Source organism: Grammomys surdaster, unplaced genomic scaffold (assembly GCF_004785775.1).
Source record: "Grammomys surdaster isolate TR1022 unplaced genomic scaffold, NIH_TR_1.0 165, whole genome shotgun sequence".
Taxonomy (NCBI): Eukaryota; Metazoa; Chordata; class Mammalia; order Rodentia; family Muridae; genus Grammomys; species Grammomys surdaster.
The window spans coordinates 1,170,138-1,187,196 of NW_021604613.1; the positions used below are offsets into that span (position 1 = coordinate 1,170,138).

General features: G+C 35.1%; 1 protein-coding gene across 1 annotated transcript in view; it reads left to right on the top strand.

The window, feature by feature from the left end:
- Col3a1 (collagen type III alpha 1 chain) overlaps positions 1 to 17,059 on the top strand; it is a 36,444-nt gene that overhangs the window by 9,972 nt on the left and 9,413 nt on the right. Inside the window, exons 3-35 of the mRNA XM_028765648.1 lie at positions 223 to 273; positions 680 to 793; positions 2,010 to 2,084; positions 3,678 to 3,731; positions 4,140 to 4,193; positions 4,775 to 4,828; positions 5,788 to 5,841; positions 6,079 to 6,132; positions 6,512 to 6,565; positions 6,953 to 6,997; positions 7,128 to 7,181; positions 7,691 to 7,735; positions 8,362 to 8,415; positions 8,932 to 9,030; positions 9,394 to 9,438; positions 9,551 to 9,649; positions 9,839 to 9,892; positions 9,997 to 10,104; positions 10,831 to 10,884; positions 11,432 to 11,530; positions 11,861 to 11,914; positions 12,066 to 12,164; positions 12,441 to 12,494; positions 12,605 to 12,658; positions 12,966 to 13,019; positions 13,616 to 13,669; positions 14,150 to 14,194; positions 14,735 to 14,833; positions 14,910 to 15,017; positions 15,259 to 15,312; positions 15,900 to 15,953; positions 16,036 to 16,089; positions 16,684 to 16,737. Of these exons, the coding sequence (XP_028621481.1) occupies positions 223 to 273; positions 680 to 793; positions 2,010 to 2,084; positions 3,678 to 3,731; positions 4,140 to 4,193; positions 4,775 to 4,828; positions 5,788 to 5,841; positions 6,079 to 6,132; positions 6,512 to 6,565; positions 6,953 to 6,997; positions 7,128 to 7,181; positions 7,691 to 7,735; positions 8,362 to 8,415; positions 8,932 to 9,030; positions 9,394 to 9,438; positions 9,551 to 9,649; positions 9,839 to 9,892; positions 9,997 to 10,104; positions 10,831 to 10,884; positions 11,432 to 11,530; positions 11,861 to 11,914; positions 12,066 to 12,164; positions 12,441 to 12,494; positions 12,605 to 12,658; positions 12,966 to 13,019; positions 13,616 to 13,669; positions 14,150 to 14,194; positions 14,735 to 14,833; positions 14,910 to 15,017; positions 15,259 to 15,312; positions 15,900 to 15,953; positions 16,036 to 16,089; positions 16,684 to 16,737 (2,157 nt within the window). The remainder of the gene's footprint in view (positions 1 to 222; positions 274 to 679; positions 794 to 2,009; positions 2,085 to 3,677; positions 3,732 to 4,139; positions 4,194 to 4,774; positions 4,829 to 5,787; positions 5,842 to 6,078; positions 6,133 to 6,511; positions 6,566 to 6,952; positions 6,998 to 7,127; positions 7,182 to 7,690; positions 7,736 to 8,361; positions 8,416 to 8,931; positions 9,031 to 9,393; positions 9,439 to 9,550; positions 9,650 to 9,838; positions 9,893 to 9,996; positions 10,105 to 10,830; positions 10,885 to 11,431; positions 11,531 to 11,860; positions 11,915 to 12,065; positions 12,165 to 12,440; positions 12,495 to 12,604; positions 12,659 to 12,965; positions 13,020 to 13,615; positions 13,670 to 14,149; positions 14,195 to 14,734; positions 14,834 to 14,909; positions 15,018 to 15,258; positions 15,313 to 15,899; positions 15,954 to 16,035; positions 16,090 to 16,683; positions 16,738 to 17,059) is intronic.

Consider the following 17,059-nt stretch of genomic DNA (forward strand, 5'->3'; position numbering starts at 1 on the left):
TAAACTCTTCAAAAACTACATTTTCAAGAATCATATTTAAACACATAAATATCATCTATAGCACAGAAACCATATCTGTAAGCAGGCATGTTGCCATGACAAATGAATGATGTCACATTTAACAGAAAGCAGGGGATTGGGTGTAATCAGAGTTAAGAAATAGAGGTGTAAATTGTGCCACAGTTTACTTATATTAATCTCTATATCCTTTATATGTTATAGGCTCCTGTCCCTCCTGATGGTCATGGACCTCAAGGCCCCAAGGGAGATCCAGTAAGTAACATCTCCCCGAGGACAATAGTTGCTAATGACATTTCTAGAAAAGGCTGGTTTTCCTTGTTCCAACTGAATTTTCACTATTCTGAATTTTCTTTTGTCTTACATATTTGAAAAATTCACATTGAACGTCTATAACTGTTGACGTAAAGATTTAGTTTCCCCAAGTTTGCAAGTCTTCAACTCATTTTTAATTTTAAAAAGAAAATGGAGATCAAGACATGAAGGAAAAAAAATAAACTTCAGTTATTCATAAGACTTAGTTTGAAATATACTTATCCCCAAGGACAGATCATTGTACTAATAATTAATTTGATAAAGCATAGAAACAAATTCCTAATAATGATTCTGAACCACTTCATATTTTCCCTGTTTTGTTGTTTTGCTTTCCTTATTTTGTTAGGGCCCTCCCGGTATTCCTGGGAGAAATGGCGACCCTGGCCTTCCAGGACAACCAGGTCTCCCTGGTCCTCCTGGCTCCCCTGGAATCTGTGAATCATGTCCAACTGTTGGCCAGGTAAGGACTTACAGAATTAAATTCTCCACTATATAAGTGACTTAGTTTGTCTTTGTTTGGCCTGTATTTTATCTCATAATGGCAACGTCTGTCCTCTGGTTTTCTATATTTATCAAACCCTAACTTAGTGCTTCTATTGCTAAGGTACTCCACTGTCGCCATTTAATATGATTGCTAGTATATCCTTCTAAAATTTCCCAATTTCTTAACATGTACATGTTATACTCGCTATGTTTGATAAACAGACTATTAGCTCCTAAAATAGTTAACATAGAGTACTTAGAAAGTGGGGTAATTACAGGCTATTCCCTAATCCTATCCTAGCACCAGTGACAAAGGCTTACGAGGCTGGTCACTGAACAGTTAGCAACTCCAAAAACTGCCTATTGGATTCATATAAACAGAGTTGCCCATGCTTCTGTTCAGTCTTCAATGCACATCTTTTTTCCTTCTGCATCAGGGCAACCAATAAGTCTGCAAATAAAATAAATAACCAAGAATATAAATATTGTAAAGTTCTGCTGTATGGGTTTAGGTGAACTACACTAGACTATACAAACTATTGAAACCAATATGTATGATTTATAAAAGGTCTTTTCCAAAACAATTCAGCAACAAGCATCCTAGAAATCAAACAGAGCCTAGCTAGCCATAGAACTTAAAACCTAAAGGAAGCTTTGATCCTTTATGATTTGTTTTATTGTTTACAATAGTTCATGACTGTTTGGGGTTTCAGCTTTTATTATATTAAATCAGATGGCATACAAACATATATATACAAAATTTATTTCTTGGAAAAATAACTCTATTACCCATATATAGTTGGAGATTAGAAACTTTAATTTTGTTACTTCAAAGTTATTTTATCCTCACATATTCGATGATTCTGTACACACACACACACACACACACACACACACATATACAATTGTGTAGATATAATGGTTTCAGTAGTAGCATTTGAGGCCAAATTAAAGAGGACAGTTTTTATTTAATACAGTTGGTTAAAAATCTCCATATATTACACAAACAAGCATTTCTGCAGTGTATCTAGTATTTAAAATTATAAAAGACACAATATGCAAGATCACATATGGCATGTAGAAATATCAGCGAACAGTACATAATGCATGCACTAACTACAAATTCTTTGTAAAATAACTATAATCCTTGTATTAATGTGATCTCACCTATGTACTTGACTCTTTTGCTACAGAATTATTCTCCCCAATTCGACTCATATGATGTCAAGTCTGGAGTGGGAGGAATGGGTGGCTATCCTGGTCCAGCTGTAAGTACAAATGTTTCTGAGCATTTTCAAGTATCACACTGCCTTTGTTTCTTCTAAAAACACAATATTATCATACAATTGTAAAAAAAGGTTCATCGACTACCAAGGTTGGAAGAGAAAACAGCAACCTGTCCATGATTCTTCTATCCTAACTCATGCTCTCCCTCTGGTGTTTTGTATCATTCTATATTGCTGCTTCCTCATGCCCACCTGCACCAGGGCCTTTCACACCACCATGCTCTGTTCCACACTTTCCCCATCTATTGTCCAACTGAATGTAGTTAAGGATTGCTTCTACTTTGCATCATCTCACCCAAATTTCATCTTCTTTTCATCTTGTTCAGTGACTTTTGCATTCTAAATGAAGTTTAAGTCATGAATGTTCGATATCACAATCCATTTTTCCTTCAAGTTTTAAATCTAGAATTAATATTCTTAGAATGCATTAAACTTTTATGTTCCACTACCTTAAACAATACCTATCCACCTTGACAGTGAAGAACTTTTGAAACTTTCTAACTGGCCGAGAGTTTTAATAACAGAAAAGAGCAAATAGATTGAAAGCTGGATAGGAAGTCACCTATGTTGGTGACTTTTGCTTTGGAATAACTCTCAGGAAGTACAACAATATTGAAGCCTATAATTCACTGCATGTAACAGAAAGATCGGTGTAAATAAACACAATGTGTCAATACATTTGTGGGTCTTAAAGTTAAAGAAAAAAAAACTTTTATCAGGAGATCTAAAGTACCTATAAAAGAATATTGTAATTGGTATAAAATAAATTGAAATATATATATGTTTATATTTTTCTACATTTTTGATATGATTTTTAAAACTACTTGAAAATCAGAGGGTGACTCAATTATCTTGTGAATATTGGTTATTATTACACTCATGTTGTAAATCCTCTTTTATAAGATTAATAAAACCAAATAAAACTACAATTTGTTGACATTCCAGAAAGAAAACCTAAAATTAAGTTAAAATTTTGTTATCAGAATATAAAAATAGTATAAATCTGTTTTTCTAGTTTAATGTTCATTTCTGAATAATGTCCACATTGAATTGTTTTAAGTTGTGAGTGCCCCAAGCATAGTGATTCATGTTTATATCTGAATCTTCACACCAACATGACTGTGGTATATTAATACAGCTACGAGGTTTGGAGTTGACTGCACATGGTCAGTTTAGAAACTTGTATCATAAGATTTGTAGTATGAAGATATTTTCACAATATATTTAGCCAAAAAATTGTTTATAATCCAGAGAGGTATCAATGAAATATTATAAAGCTTATCATCATATTGTTATTCTGACTTCCTCTGATTTCTCTTTCTTAAGTTTTAAGGCTAAACATTGAACATTAATTGGTAATCCAGACTGACTCTCTAATTTCATCTGAAGTAAAGTTTTCATGAAAACTCTTTATTAAAAATGTCTCAGAACTAAACATATTGAAGTGTGTTATCAGATAACAAGATATAAAGTTGTATATGTTTTAATACATGTTGGCATTATGTGTGAATAGATATCACTCTACAATGTGTGCATTTATCTACTCTTTGCTTATCATTCACATTTACCTTCCAGGGTCCTCCAGGCCCTCCAGGACCCCCTGGTTCTTCTGGACATCCCGGATCTCCTGTAAGTATTGTTCCTCTAGGTGTTTTCTTCTTCATGAACACATGAAAGAAGTTAATGTAGATATGGATATAAATCAACAGTTTCAGCATCCATAATCCCAAGCAATAAACAATTCATTCCCCACCAATTATTAGCAATTAAAACTTTGGTAAAATTAAAATACATATTAATTACATTTGTATACAGCAGGCCTTGGAGTTTATAACCACTCAATTTCAGTGAAATAAAAAAAAGTAATTAAATATACTAACTTTATTCTGATCCTGAAAACCTTTTAAATCATCATAAAATATAATAAAACTTCTGCCTACATTCAGTAACCATGACTTCTTACAATAATTTAGATGTAATTTACTCACATGAAGCTCTTGTTACTCTAAATATATTGACACTATTGTTGCATTTTAGGGTTCTCCTGGATACCAAGGCCCTCCTGGTGAACCTGGTCAAGCTGGCCCTGCAGTAAGTAACACTTAAGTATTACTGAACACATTGAAAATTCATTTCCCACATGAATTCTATTATCAGTTTCTAAGTCATTCATGGGTTTATCTAGAGTGTAGATTGCACATGTGCTTAAATTTTTCAATGACAATTTAGCAATTTTTTTGTTGAGTTTGAGGTGAACTCAAAGATCTTAGCGATTCCTGACTAGTTAGCCACCAAAATCATCCACTTCCCAGAAGTAACAGAAATTTCCTACCTAGGAAATACATGTCTAATATTTCTGTAGATTCGTCTTATATATATACTACCACGGTGCCTATATAAATTTTGTATATTTTTGTATAGTCAATATCTCAAAATATGGAAATGCAAATATAAATGCACATATTTAGTATGACATAGATACATGATATTTAAATTTTTCACTAAAATTTAATCAACACTAAGACTTAAATATAATGAAGGTATAATATTAATTCAGGATAATTTTCATGATCAGTAGAGAGGGAAGCTTTGCTTCCAGAATACACATATCATACAACAACAAAATGTAGCACAAAATATTGATTATTTCTGTTTCTATTTTCTTATTTCAGGGCCCTCCAGGACCTCCTGGTGCTATTGGCCCATCTGGTCCTGCTGGAAAGGATGTAAGTACTTATAGGTTGATTAGAAATAAAGCAAAATTCACTTTAAATAACAAACTGCCTTACATGCCTCTACTACAGAAGAATCTTAGAAATGCAAACCCTTTTCAAAAAATTGTACCCAGCAAACATTTTAGCTCATATTAGGGGATGGGAGGATTCCCACAGTACTTTAAACTGGATGTCCAGGTTTCAAATTACCTTTCTTAAGGGTTATGTCTAGGACTGATCAGTACTTCTTATTGCTTCTAGGGTAATTTGATGGAGAGTCACATTCTCTTACTGAAATCTTCATGAGAAGTCTTGTAAAATTTATTATTGTATCTCCAAATCACTGTGTGATGATATGGTTGTTTTTCACTTTTCAGAATATCCTCATTGCATTTAAGTAGTAATCACTGTGTTGTAATCACAAAGTTACGCATCATTTGATAAGTTCTAAACTAATAGAACCCTCATATCCACTTTATTTTTATTCCAGGAACAGTAGAATATTCTTTTCTTTATACTCTGTCACATAGACTCAATATATTAATATCATTACTTTATAAGCATAAAATTATAAATATTAAATATTCTAGTTTCTTTATTTAACTTCTAATGGTAAATTTCTTGATTTGAGAAAGATCTGAACATTTCAGGAAAGTGAGACATTTGTATTACTTTTTCATAGGTTTATGTCAAGGTGGGAGAAGCCTCCCTCAGTCCTTCCATTGAGAAAACTGATGTCACACTGAGCAGGTGACACTCACCTGTAATCTCAGCACTATAGAGGTTTTGGCTAGAAGCTTCAGGAGTACAGCACCAGCCAGAGTTATCTAGGGAGATTCTGTTTTAAATAAATAAATAATTGGAAAAAATGCAATCTCACAATTATATGTTCAGTCCAACCAGATTACTCCCTACTTGCTCTACATTTCCCCATACATAAGCTTTTATATATTCTTTATTTCTCTGCCTAGGGAGAGTCAGGAAGACCTGGACGACCTGGAGAACGCGGACTGCCTGGACCTCCAGTAAGTCTTCATTAAATAAACTACCTAGAACACTCACAGTGTTTTAATTTTTTTTGCATGTTCTTATTTTTTTATAATTTATTTTTTCTCAAATCGTAATTCATTCACACAGGGGTTAAAAATTTTAACTTCAAAAAAATAAATAATCAAATTGAAATAAATATCAAAGTAAATGGATTTTATTACTGAATGTTGATTTTAAAGTTAACTAACATCCTTCCCATTGGTTAATTTTAGGGTATCAAAGGCCCAGCTGGCATGCCTGGATTCCCTGGTATGAAAGGACACAGAGTAAGTGACCCTAATCCTAGCCCTTTATTCATGAACTTAGGTATAATTTACAAATGGACAGAGCAGTTTTAGTTTTAACAAACTTTAGGTAAAGTCAATCCATCCAAAATCTATCAACCTAAGCACACTAGCCACCAAACTAGGTTTTACTCTTCTATATGTAAGGCAACTTTCTAATCATACTAAATTGAATGTTCTCATTAATTTTTCTTTTTTAAAATAAAACTATACCAAATGTCCTCAACAGTTCAAAATACTGGACTTGATTTAAATTATCATTACAGATAGCCATATATAATAAAAAACAGTGATGAAAATTTAATTGAAAACTGAGTTGTTAACAAATTTTGCTAATTTTTCTTTTTAAAAATATTTCTAGGGCTTTGATGGACGCAATGGAGAAAAGGGAGAAACAGGTGCTCCTGGATTGAAGGTAAATTGTATCACTGTTTTCATGAGTAAATTCCTTTAGAGTCTGGAACTATGTTTAGATTTATCTTATGGGACCCAACTTTGTCTTGCAGCTGTTCTTTTCATACAGCCATTGCTTAGGTATATGTAAATCTTAAGTCTTCCATGAAAGCTAATAAAAAGAATCTGGCATTAAAATGTTTACATATCTCAGCATGTCTAATACATAACATGTTTAGCCCTTATTTATTTAAAATGCAGAAATGTAAATATCTGGTAATTAAAATCGAATTCCTTCAGCAATTTGATATTAGTAAACTACACACTTTTTGTAATATTTTCTGTGATACAAAATAAGTAACTGCAAGGTGTCTGTTGCAGAAAATAGTAACATTTTGCATATCCCTAGGGTGAAAATGGTCTTCCGGGAGACAACGGAGCTCCTGGTCCCATGGTAATTATGTTTCCTCTCCTATGATTATCAGTATTAGTATTAACCAACCAACTCTATTGCCTTCTCCTTTCCAGCTGTTCTTGCACACGTCATGTTTACAGAAACATCATACTCTCAATTTTGGTTGCAGGGTCCCAGAGGGGCTCCTGGTGAGCGAGGTCGACCAGGCCTTCCTGGAGCAGCAGTGAGTATTGCTACAGTGTACCCAGATGAAAGTGGAGGTGGTCTCTAATGAAAACCTGTCTTCAAATTCAGTTCAGTCACGCTTTGGATGTAATGATACGGAAAGGAATGTCTTGCAATTGGTCTCTCTCATAATTTAGATGGCTGTTGGGGTATTAGTTTCATACATTCATTAGAGTCACATATTCACATTCAATTCCAAATGCCCAGAATCTAGTCCTGGTACATGCCACTAATGTGCTGCCTCAACATTCTAACACTGACTCTAAAAATGTGTGTTGAGTTAGTGGATTTTAACATATCTGAGGCAAATTCAACTCAACTGAGCTTGAACTGTAGTTATAACATTACCAGTAATTAAGCTTTCATAATGAAGAAAATGGTTGAGATGAACTTCACTTCCTATATTTGAGAAAACTTCAGTTTAATTGATCTTGAATTGTAGTCTAATGTTACTTTTAATTAATATTTCATAAGTAAGAAAATAATGAGACAAACTTCTCTTTGTAGGGTGCTCGAGGCAATGACGGTGCTCGGGGCAGTGACGGGCAACCTGTGAGTAACTTTGCATCCAATCCTGTTTGTTCCATATTGCTTAGAGATTGTGAATTACACATTATATTACATTTCACTACATTATACTGTTACATAGAAAACCCATATTGCTTCTTGATGATTATTTTTAACCCTGAATATGGAAACAATTTGTAGGTGTCATACTAGATAGTATCAAAATACAATTCAACCTACTGACCCTATAAACTACACCTTCTTCCAGCCTCGCGCATTAATTTCAGTCATTTGTTGACATGTATATAACACTTGTGGTTTAATAACCAGTATTGGACATGCCAATTAAGAAAAATGAAAAATAAATTGTGATACTATCTCTATGAGATAGAATCAAAAGTTCAGAAGTATGTATCCTGTTAGTCACAGGATTTATGAAAAATATATAGGAATACTGATGCTCTAACTTCAGATTTAACCATTTTCTTAACTTACACAATGTTTTCCTATAGAGTATTCATGTGTGGATGGCAAACTCTATTTCACTTACATAATGTCTTCTGTATTTTAGATTGTTCGTATATTATTTCATAGGAGACTTCATTTGATAATTATTCTAGATGTTCAGTCTAATCAACTTTCATCACATGCAAATTGTACATTGTTTATAGGGTCCCCCTGGTCCTCCTGGAACTGCAGGATTCCCTGGATCCCCTGGTGCTAAGGTAAGCATATAGATTTTTAGAAGAATGTATAAAAATAGACAAAAACTCATTGGATTGTTTCTCAAAATTGACCAGTAAAATAATCAAATGTACACTTTCATCTACAGAGAACTTTAAAGCTCCAATCTCATCTGTCTCTGTCTCATACATATGTCTGTATGCATATGTAGTATATAATATACATAGTATATACTATATGATATGTGATATATAGTATATACTATATAAATCATATATATATGATACATAATATAGTCTCATTAGAATTCTACCATCCTTATAGCTCTTCTGAGGGTTTCAACTTTTTCCAATATCTTTTCTGGGAAACACCTGGATCATGAGCAGACGCATATTTACCTTTGTCTTTTGTTCTTATGATTAATAATCCTTTGTTTTAATTATAGTATATAACCATATTATTATAGCTTTAAGGAATGAGTTTAAATAGAGCTGAAGACTAAGCTAAGATATTAAAAGTGAAAAGGACAACTGACATGTTGGGATTTTACTCTTTAGGGTGAAGTTGGACCTGCAGGATCCCCTGGCTCAAATGGCTCTCCAGGACAAAGAGGGGAACCTGGACCACAGGGACATGCTGGTGCTCAAGGGCCTCCTGTAAGTAGCAGATAAAAGAGAAGCCAAGCTGTTAGTCTTAGTCCATCTATGCAGGTTGCTTACACTACCCACCAAGCAGAAAATAAGCAAAACTAAAAAATTCTCTTATTCCATTATTTTTAGTAATTTAGACCAAGTATCTATCTAACTTAATTCATAACTTTTTCTACACACACACATACACACACACACACACACACACACACACATACACACACACACATATATATATGCTATTGGTGAAATAACATATTCTCTACAATACACAATGGCTATCAGTTGATACAGTATCTAAATAGAGAACTCCAAATACATGTGCTCTTGGCATTTCTGATAATCTGCTCTCTTACCTTGCGTGCCTAGGGCCCTCCTGGGAATAATGGCAGTCCTGGTGGAAAAGGTGAAATGGTAAGCTGCCTCGCCCTCAGCTCATCCACACACGGAAGCATTAAGTATTTAAGCCAGATAGTAGAAACAAAGGTCCGAGCTTGGCTAATGATAATATTTGTGTTATGTTTAGGGTCCAGCTGGCATTCCTGGAGCCCCTGGACTAATGGGAGCTAGGGGTCCCCCTGGACCAGCAGGAACTAATGGTGCACCCGGACAACGAGGTCCTTCAGTAAGTCAGTCTCTCCTTCACTGCCTGGAAGTTTATGTTTAACTCTCACAACAAAATATTGGCATTCCTTTTGCACCTTCTAGGTTTAATTTATACTTCTTTCCCTCTAGTTTGTATAACATCTGGCTAATTATTATTTTGTTAGACAAATCGTTGTTGTTTTTACATGGAGATTTTGTTTCATTTTAGGGTGAACCCGGCAAGAACGGTGCTAAAGGAGAGCCAGGAGCTCGTGGTGAACGGGTCAGTACTAACCCAACAGACTCAGCTACTCAGAAAACTACAGAGTGATGAGAAAGTAATAAGTAAGTTTCTCAGTGAAATCTAGTAACAATTCTTTATGTTAGGGTGAAGCTGGTTCCCCAGGAATTCCAGGACCTAAGGGCGAAGATGGCAAGGATGGATCACCTGGAGAACCTGGTGCAAATGGACTTCCTGGAGCCGCAGGAGAAAGGGTAGGTCTCCATTTTTACTTGCTTCATCTTTGGGACATAGTTCTCTTTGGTTTTGTTGTTGTTGTTGTTGTTGTTGTTGTTGTTGTTGTTGTTGTTTTCCTGTTTGTTGTGACTGGGTCTTACTTATAGACTATGCTGGCTTGGCCCTTACTCTGTAGCCAAGGCTAGTCTCAAACTAATGGCAATCCTCCTGCCTCAGCTTCCCTTAGTACTTAGATTAGAGGTATGAAACACCACACCAATTTAAGAGACAATGAGAAAGCCTATAATGTTGAATTGTTTTTACATAATGACTTACTAAAGGCTAGCCTCAAATTTAGGGATTCTCCTAACTCTGTCTCTCAGGAGATTAGAGGTCTGAACCGGGATTTAAAGTGTGAGCCATCCCACCCTTCTGTCCATTGTTTCTAGGGCATGTCCAGTTTATACTTGAAATCTGAGCTTCAGTTTGCTTATTTCTGTTTTGTTTGTACATTCGATTGATTGGTTTTTCTGTGATTAAGGAAGGATATTTCTCTGTTTAGGAGTTGGGTTTGTCTTTTGTTTTATTTTCTCAGTGCTGGGAACTGGTATCATGACCTGTTTGATGTCAATGTTCTGTCACTAACTTAATCCCCACCTTCTCTTTAAAGAACTTAGTCATACAAGAATAACTATATTGCAACCTATGAAGTATGAACAGGTTTAATCTTTTAAACTGAAATATCTAACTGTGATTGTTTCCAGGGTGCTCCTGGCTTCCGAGGACCTGCAGGGCCAAATGGTATCCCAGGAGAAAAGGTAAATACTTCAGTTTCTAAATACTATTACTACAAATAAGTATTTCTTTCATATGTTATACCATTAACGGGAGAATAAATATCTGAAGAAAATGTATCAGGATAATAAAATACAAATCATCATCTTGTGACTCTAACCCCTACTTTGATACTTCCATGACTACATGATGAACTAAAGCCACTTCATGTATGTGATGTCATGAGTGAGAAGTCAATAAACTCAGGGTCATTGCAAGAATCATAGAGATCACGAACACCTATGGTGGAAGCTCAAAAAAAAAAACTTCTAATCATTAAATGTCCTTATTAAGTGCAAAAACTAGTTAAGTCCAATTGAAAATGTTGGTTATAAGCATGGAATATTCATCATAGTTGCCTCAATTTTTCTTCAAGATGAAAACCAAACTAAAACAGATGATTTTATGGAGCAGAACTCAGCAACACACAAACTATACTTGAGAGGCCAAAAACTTCAATAGTTATAGATTATGTATTGTCAATGTCTAAGTCAATAAAAAATCTTTAAAATTTGTTTTCTCACAATTTAGGGTCCTGCTGGAGAGCGTGGTGGCCCAGGTCCTGCTGGGCCCAGAGGAGTAGCTGGAGAACCTGGCCGAGATGGAGCCCCTGGAGGTCCAGGGATACGGGTGAGGAGACACATTTGTTTGAATAATACTGTAATGTGGTAAGAAGAAAGACAATACAATTAATGACAGGTTAAAAAAAACTTCAACCAGATGATACCTTTCAAATGTCTCAAAGTAAACAAACCAATTTTTTTTTTTTAAGAAAACATGGGTCAAGGCAGATCAAGGAAGAGAATAAAATTAAATATTTGACTAGGATGAGTTTTTAAACAGAAAATAGGGAGTAAATTTACAAGGATATATATAAACACGGATATCTCAAAGTTGCATATGTTAAGTATGTTGTAATTTTACATTTTAAGTCACCTGACTGCTATATTTCTCATTTAGGGTATGCCTGGAAGTCCAGGTGGACCGGGCAATGATGGAAAACCAGGACCTCCTGTATGTACAATTATGATGTCTCTTTTAACTAACCCAATAAGAAAAGGGAATGCATGCATTGGCTAGATTTGAGAATGTGTGCATGTATGTATATTATACTTAGATTATTTCTTCATCAAGTCCTGACTATGGCAATTGTTTTTCTTACTAGGGAAGTCAAGGAGAAAGTGGTCGCCCTGGTCCTCCTGGCCCATCTGGCCCCAGAGGTCAGCCTGGTGTCATGGGTTTCCCTGGTCCTAAAGGAAACGATGTAAGTTCTATAATTACTTCCTTCAATAAATATTTGACAGATTGCCTTTGACCTCTATATGAAAATGCAAAACGTCCAATACTGAGCCTCTCCTTTAATCATGAAAGAATATTTTACAATTAAGTACCATGTACAAATAGAGACAAATGTATCATTGGGATGGGTGTGTGTATGTGTGTGGCTTTGCATGTGTAGCAAGATCAAACATGGGGTATGGACTTTGAATAGTGAATTATTTTTTTTTTTGAGTACGTAAATCCTTGCTTTTTTCTTTAGGGTGCACCTGGCAAGAATGGAGAACGGGGTGGCCCTGGAGGACCTGGTCTTCCAGTATGTGGCTTTTGTTTATTTCTGGCTTTCTAATCATTTCAGTCATCTTAAACCTCAATACTTCCTTGTTATATGTGTTAATTTTGCTTCTCTAACTGTTATTTTTGTAGGGTCCTGCTGGAAAGAATGGGGAGACTGGACCTCAGGGTCCCCCAGGACCTACTGTAAGTGTTCATATAATTAAGATAGAGGAAGGGTGGAGATAAAACAAGGTCAAGAGTTTAGAAAGTATGCTATCTCTACCAGTGTGCCATAATATTTCATCAAGCAGTTACCAGACTTTCTTATTTTATTATCAAGTTAATTAATTATATATGTTGTATTAATGTGCTTGAATATCTTCTATAGACCAAGATTTCCCTACTCTTAACATTCTTATATTTTAAAGTAGGCCTGCTGAGAGGTAGACTGCAGACTAACTAGGAAATGACAATTTTACAATGGAGTATATAACTGTGCTTCTGAACATAGGGCCCATCTGGTGACAAGGGAGACTCTGGACCCCCTGGTCCACAAGGATTACAAGTAAGAGCTTATTCTTCAAATGTTATTAGCTTTTAACAAACAATTCTATATTTCCTTTTTATACTTATTTTTATTGCATAAATATACATTAAAATTTTGTGACCGTGCTACATGTTCATTTGAAACTTAAATTTTAAGTTTTTCTTCCATCGTGAAATAAAACATTAATAGTAGTTTTCTTCTACTGGTATTCTAGAATGCACACATAAAGTTATTAAAAATGAATTGAATTCCTAAAGTTCTAAGTTCTATATGTACATACTTTTCTGTTATAATAAAAAGTTCATATATCTATACTCATCTGTCCTTATCTGATATATATACTATATATATAATGTGTGTGTATGTATATGTATGTATGTATATATATATATATATATATATATATATAATGTGTGTGTATGTATATGTATATATATATATATATATATGCATAGGGTTCTAAGATATAACTATCCTCTATCTGTCACATTTCGTACTTTAAAAATATGAAAATCATGTCATTAACTACCTGGAAAAATACAATCACGAATAAAAAGCATTCCCACAGTCATGTTTGAAGTGATCACACACAGTGAAATTCTGTTGATTTGTAGGGCATACCTGGTACCAGTGGTCCTCCAGGAGAAAATGGAAAACCAGGTGAACCAGTAAGTTGAATCTTATTTTTTTAAAAAATAGCAACTAAGTGAAAAATAATCTAAATCCATTTATCTATTATTAACTTTGCATATTCTAATAGCTGAGTTTTAATTGTGTAGGTCAATTGGTAGAGTGCTTGCTAGTATTCATGAAACACTGGGTGAGATCTCTCGAAGACTATAAATCAAATGTCTGCCTCTCTTCCCATTTCCTTTGGGGAGGAATGCAGGATTATCAGAAGTTCAAGTTCATCGTTGGCTAAATGAGTTTGAGTTGCATGAGACCCTGGCTCAGAAATAACAACAACAAACATGAATTACTTATAACGCTACTTACACAAAGTTTAAATTTTTTATGAAACAACAGAACTAAGATGCATAGCTTCATGATTTAAACAATTGCACACTATACAGTCCTGACAGTTGTCGATGTTGTTTATACTTGTGCCTTGAAAACTGACAAATGCACACATAATGTTGACTTCCTAGGGTCCAAAGGGTGAAGCTGGTGCACCTGGAGCTCCCGGAGGCAAGGTAATTTCTTTAACCTTTTTTTATCATTTTATGGAGCAACTTGATTAGAGAAATTTTTTTAAAGTACATTGAACTAGAGGGTTCTTTGCTTAGAAAAATGTGATTGCCAATGTTTAGTAAATCCATGTAAGAAAACTGCAAGCACTTCCAATGCATTACTTTTGCTCCATCTGAATATTCTCACATTAAGAAGCACCACAGACTATACCACTCTAGGGAAAATACAGCTGATGCATAGGTTCCCTACAGAGAACTGTCCTGGTGGCAGCAGCTTAAACTTTATCTCTCTAAATGATAACAGTAATCACTTTAAAGACATTTCTACTTTAATCAGGAAATGTACACATTTCATTTTTCTGTGCTTTTTAAAAAGATTCCTGTTCTTGAACAACTAATCAAAGTTTTATATTCATAAAATTTCAAATCTATTAAAATTTCTAGCATAAAACCCTAGTAGACATAATCAAAATTACATAATTTCCAGTGTTTTTCTTTTCTGACAATGTGCTTCTAACATGGACATATCACTTTCAATGATAGGGTGATTCTGGTGCCCCTGGAGAACGTGGACCCCCTGGAGCTGCAGGAACACCTGGGCTTAGAGGTGGAGCTGGACCCCCTGGCCCTGAGGGAGGAAAGGTAACTGTAATTTCTGATGTTAGAAGATGCACTTCAATTGCTTTCTTGTCATCTGTCATATATCTCTTCATTGCAGGGCCCTGCTGGTCCCCCTGGTCCCCCTGGTACTTCTGGTTCTCCTGGTCTGCAAGGGATGCCAGGGGAGAGAGGAGGTCCTGGGAGTCCTGGCCCAAAGGGTGAAAAGGTACTTACAGTTTTATCTTGATTCTACAATAAAACCTACCTTCTAGATTAAAGGAAAGCCATGACCCAAAAATTATTTTCAAAATTATTGTTTTCATTTTAAGTGAATTTTGACATAGAGTCTTATAACAAATATCGATCAGAATATCAGCTCCAACCCCAGAAAATCCTGAGGATTGCTATGCTAGGCTGACTTTTCCTGGGGATGTTGTTATCTGATGACACTTGCTTTTGATTGGCAGGGTGAACCAGGTGGTGCAGGTGCTGACGGAGTTCCAGGAAAGGATGGGCCCAGGGTGAGTATTCACATCAGTAAGAAATGAGCCCTGGGTATATGCAATGTGTTGTAGACCCTTCCTCAGCTTTCACTTTTTCATTAGATGAGACCATGTTACAACATTATGAACATTAAAACAACACTGATCACTTCACTGCTTAAATTCTTAGCTTCCATCTATCACTTCCTGATAGTCCTACAGTGACATAAGTATGGAGAGAACCCTTACAAATAAGATAAAAGCAAAGAATGGCTATCATAATGTGTCAATGAAATTCAAAGTAATTAATATTGCTAAGAAATAGTTTTTAAAAAAAATGTTACTGTAAGATACTTTATCACATCCTATTTATCTTCTCTAATTAAGGTTAAAAAAAGAATCAATCAAATTACTTAATTCAATTACCTTCTTAAATCATATTTACAGAATAGTGTGCTTATTTACTAGACTCTCATATTGTATGTATTGTTCATAGCAGTAAACAATTCATTTGAGCCATGAGAGAACAAAAATCTATCCACTTTAGTAAATAAATGTCCCTACACTATGATTAATACAAGAAATAATGTTTATTTTTTGAAAACTAAAGACACTCCTTCCTGCAGGGTCCTGCTGGTCCTATTGGTCCGCCTGGTCCAGCTGGTCAGCCTGGAGATAAGGTAATGACACTATTGGAAACAAAAATCAATCTTTTCTTTAATAGACATAGAACAGTAACAACATCATTTGATCTATTCTCAGGGTGAAGGTGGTGCTCCTGGACTTCCGGGTATAGCTGGACCTCGAGGTGGCCCTGTAAGTGTTAAAAACTTTTTCATCATTCTCTTAACCCCACACAGTCCATAGCTTTAGCAACTTTGCCCCTGGAATTCTGATCTTCATGCTTAAGGTTCTATGTTTAAAATATATGAGATGCAATAAAATATTTAAAAATGTTAAAGTCCTCATGAGATTATTTGAGATACCTTATTTTCTGAAAAACTCTGGGGAAAGTACACAAATTGAAAAACAGTATACATTTCTAAGTGAGCATCTCTTAAACTTTACCAAAAGCTCCTTCCAAATCAAAAATCCTTTGCCCCTAAAAAGACTTGGCAATCAAGATAAAGCTACAGCAAGTGTGTTTGTTTAATCAATGTATTAGTTGATACCCTTCTGCCAAATTTTAAATACTTTACACTTGAAAGTTATATATTTAAGTATATTAAATATTTGAACACTGTTGATATATTCTTTGCAAGTTATATCCCAGTTCAGAGGCAAAAGAAATCAACAGTTGTAGTGCTGTTCCTTTCTAATGTTAAGAAGTAAAAAAGATTTTTAAATACAGAGATGCTTAATCCCTGTGGATAAGACCTTCACTGTGACTAATAATATATCTTCCTTCAGGGTGAGAGAGGCGAACATGGCCCTCCAGGACCTGCTGGCTTCCCAGGTGCTCCTGTAAGTATGGACTTCTAAGCATGAATGTCACAATGTCAATTTTACCATCTTACTGAAAATTAGCAGATATGAGTTACTCTGGTTCCAGTATTTCTTCATCCACTTTACTATCTGAAACTATTTTATCCCATTTTAGGCAGTTCAAACACCAATCCTTCTTTATGCAGCATCATGATGCTCATTTTCAAATTCAAGGCCCTTGGGAAGACATTCTTCCTCATGGCAAAACACTTCCTCTTCTCCTCGTTCTCCTTCTCCTTCTTCTCCTTCTCCTTCTCCTCCTCCTCCTCCTCCTCCTCCTCCTCCTCCTCCTCCTCCTCCT